Source organism: Coregonus clupeaformis, chromosome 8 (assembly GCF_020615455.1).
Source record: "Coregonus clupeaformis isolate EN_2021a chromosome 8, ASM2061545v1, whole genome shotgun sequence".
In the NCBI taxonomy this organism is placed as follows: Eukaryota; Metazoa; Chordata; class Actinopteri; order Salmoniformes; family Salmonidae; genus Coregonus; species Coregonus clupeaformis.
Window position 1 is genome coordinate 9,978,351 of NC_059199.1, and position 3,341 is coordinate 9,981,691.

The following is a 3,341-nucleotide window of genomic DNA, read 5'->3' on the forward strand; positions in this document are numbered from 1 at the left end:
GAGTCTCTGGGTCCTAGCTCCCTCCATTTAAAACTCCCAACTGTCCAAGGATTCCGGAATGTTGTTTTTCGGAATGTTCCGGAATGTTTGTGAATTCCGGAATGTTCATAAAATTCTAAGTGTTCTTTTTGATGAGTCATAAAGGAAGGAGTTCTGTTTTGGAAGTGTTTTCCCTCCATCCCCATGATGGGCATTTCCTGGTGTTGGTGTTAGTAACAAGTTCTGAGACTGATTCTGATTATGCAATCGGCGCAAGTTGTTGAATCTAGTTAGCTAATAAAGTTAATATTTTTTGCATTTTAGTGTTGATAAAGAGGAGCAGCATGTCAAAATGTTACCTTCGCGTCCCACAGAGGTCAACGACACTCTGCTCCATGGAAATAAACAACAACAACAAAACAAAAACAAAGCAACTCTCAAGCAGCATGTATGTAGGTCTTCTCTCCTCCTTTATCGCTCCCTCTTTCCCCTTTTCTCTCCTTCTCCCTCTTTCTCCAACTCAGCTTTGTTTTGTTTTGTCCATAAGAAGTCCAGTCATCAGGCAGACACACATCATATGACATCATAGCACAGGCTGAGGGTTGGAAGAGGAAGGAAGGTGATTCATATTCATTAATAACAACTTATAGTCAGTTTCTTATGTGCAGGTTGAGTAACAAATAAAGAAATAAAGTCCTTAAAATCCATCCAATGAAAGATCCGCTTCCACACCTGAGTTATTAACACACGAAAATAGCATTCCAGCTTTTGAATATCTCCTTCGCATCACCCCTGAAGTCCTCTAGCAAGGGTCTCTGTTCCAACTCTGGTTCTGGACAATCAAAGTCCATTTTCTGGGTTTTGTACCCATCCCAGCGCTAAGACACAGCCCAGCCTCATTTACCTAATTGTGATAGGTGATAGGTTGAAAGCGTGATTGTTTGAGACAGGTAGGTTAGTGCAGGGCTGGAGGAAAACTCTGAAAAACGATTTAGCTTGCCAGGACTGGAGCTAAAGCACCCTGCAATACATGTATCACAAATATGCCAATCTCTCTCTCTCTCTCTCTCTCTCTCTCTCTCTCTCTCTCTCTCTCTCTCTCTCTCTCTCTCTCTCTCTCTCTCTCTCTCTCTCTCTCTCTCTCTCTCTCTCTCTCTCTCTCTCTCTCTTTCTCCCTTCAAAACACTATCCAAATACACTCCTCTACGAATCTGTTTCCTAATTGTGCATAACTTCTCCTAATGTTACTTTCTCTATTTTTCATTCATTCATTATATTACATTACTTTTCATTTTATTTATACATAGTTTTGTATATTTCTTGGAAAACAAAAGGAATAGAGATTATAAACTTTTTTGGCAGCTTCTGTGCTTCTTTCTCTCTCAGAAAGTTCTGAGACTGACAACAATACGACAAAGATAAGGAATCGGAATTCTGAAGGTTCCTTTTTAGAGTTCAAAGGAGACCTCCAGCATTCCAAGACATCAGCAGAATGAAAAAAAGGAAACAAAATCACTCCCCCTTCCTTCCTACTTCCCCTTGCTTCGTCCAATCCAAATCTACCATCTACACCGCGGCTCCCAGCAGCTCTTCCGTCTTGATGTCGGCTAGGAGATCGGATGAAATCTCATTCTGGTTAGAATCCAGACCATAGAACTTCACCTTCAACCCGTCCACCGGATGAACCACCGGCACCGTCACCACTCTGGGAAAATTCCGGGTCGCCAGCTCAAACCGGCTGGTGCTGGCCAGCTCGATGGCCAGTATACGGAGGAAGAGAGTGGCGAGCTGTTTCCCGAGGCAGGAGCGGATGCCGCCACCGAACGGGAGGTAGTGGAAGCGTCCCTCCTTGTCCTCGCTGCGTTCCTGGGAGAAGCGGTCGGGGTCGAAGGCGTCCACGTCCTTGAAGACGGAGGAGGTGTCGTGGGTGTCTCTGATGCTGTACATCACACTCCAACCCTTCGGGATCTGGACCCCCTGGGGACAGAGAGAGAGAAATGTGGTAGAGTCATTTAGAAACGGCATGTTTTAACTTTTCATCCAAGTTAATCAGAGAAGAGAAGTCAAGAGAAGACAAAAGAGAAGAGACCAGACAAGACCAGACTGGACAGGACAGGACAAGACAAGACAGGACAAGACAAGACAAGACAAGATGGGACAAGACTGGACCAGACAAGACAAGACCAGACAGGACAAGACAGGACAAGACCAGACAAGAAAAGACAGGACAAGACCAGACAAGAAAAGACAGGACAAGACCAGACAAGAAAAGACAGGACAAGACCAGACAAGAAAAGACAGGACAAGACCAGACAAGAAAAGACAGGACAAGACCAGACAAGAAAAGACAGGACAAGACCAGACAAGAAAAGACAGGACAAGACCAGACAAGAAAAGACAGGACAAGACCAGACAAGAAAAGACAAGACCAGACCAGACCAGACAAGACCAGACAAGAGAAAAGTCAAGAAACAACACAAGACAAGACAATAGACAGATGACACGAGAGAGAATATAAAAATATATAATACTCACATCTAGTTCGAAGGTCTGCAGGGCCGTCCTATAGCCCCCAGACACGGGCGTGAAGAGCCTCAGCACCTCCTTGATCACACAGTCCAGATACTTCAGACTAACGATGGTATCCAGGTCCAGTTCCCGCTCACACAGACAGCCGTTATGGAGGATCCCCCTGGCCCGGAGCTCCTCTCGTAACTTCTCTAAGACGGCAGGGTGGCGTAGGAGCTGCATGATGAGAGAGGTGGAGGCGCTGGCGGTGGTGGCAAACGCAGCGAAGATCAGCTCAATGGTCGCCTCCTGCAGATGGAGAGAGAAGATGGGTTCATCAGGATGAGGTCATCTGTAAGGCCAACTAATATTAAAGGAGCTGATGGTGGACTATAGGAGAAAGAGGGGAGAGCACGCTTCCATCCACATCGACGGGGCTGTAGTGGAGCGGGTCGAGAGCTTCAAGTTCCTTGGCGTCCACATCACTAAGGACGTAACATGGTCCAAACACACACACGCACAGTCGTGAAGAGGGCAAGGCAGTGCCTCTTCCTCCTCAGGAGGCTGAAAAGATTTGGCATGGGCCCTCGGATCTCTAATAGGCGCACAAGGCAACACTTCATAGTGGTTTTTGAGCCACTGTCTTTTGTCTGTTGCGCATTTGACATAGGAGTGTTGACTTATTCTTGGCCTTAAACTCAAAGGAGACTTAGAGAGGTAGAGGGCCAGAGAGAGAGAGAGAGCGAGAGAGAGAGAGAGAGAGAGAGAGAGAGAGAGAGAGAGAGAGAAGAGAGAAGAGAGAGTGTGATCGTGAGAGAGAGAGAGAGAGAGAGAGAGAGAGAGAGAAGAGAGAA

General features: G+C 46.3%; 1 protein-coding gene across 1 annotated transcript in view; it reads right to left on the bottom strand.

Moving 5' to 3' along the window:
- Nucleotides 1–1,089: 1,089 nt before the first annotated feature.
- LOC121571076 (cytochrome P450 26B1) overlaps nt 1,090–3,341 on the bottom strand; it is a 34,392-nt gene continuing 32,140 nt past the window's right edge. Inside the window, exons 6-7 of the mRNA XM_041882323.1 lie at nt 2,515–2,796; nt 1,090–1,956 (exon numbers count right to left, since the gene is read on the bottom strand). Coding sequence (XP_041738257.1) covers nt 1,546–1,956; nt 2,515–2,796 — 693 coding nt within the window. The 3' untranslated portion in view covers nt 1,090–1,545. The remainder of the gene's footprint in view (nt 1,957–2,514; nt 2,797–3,341) is intronic.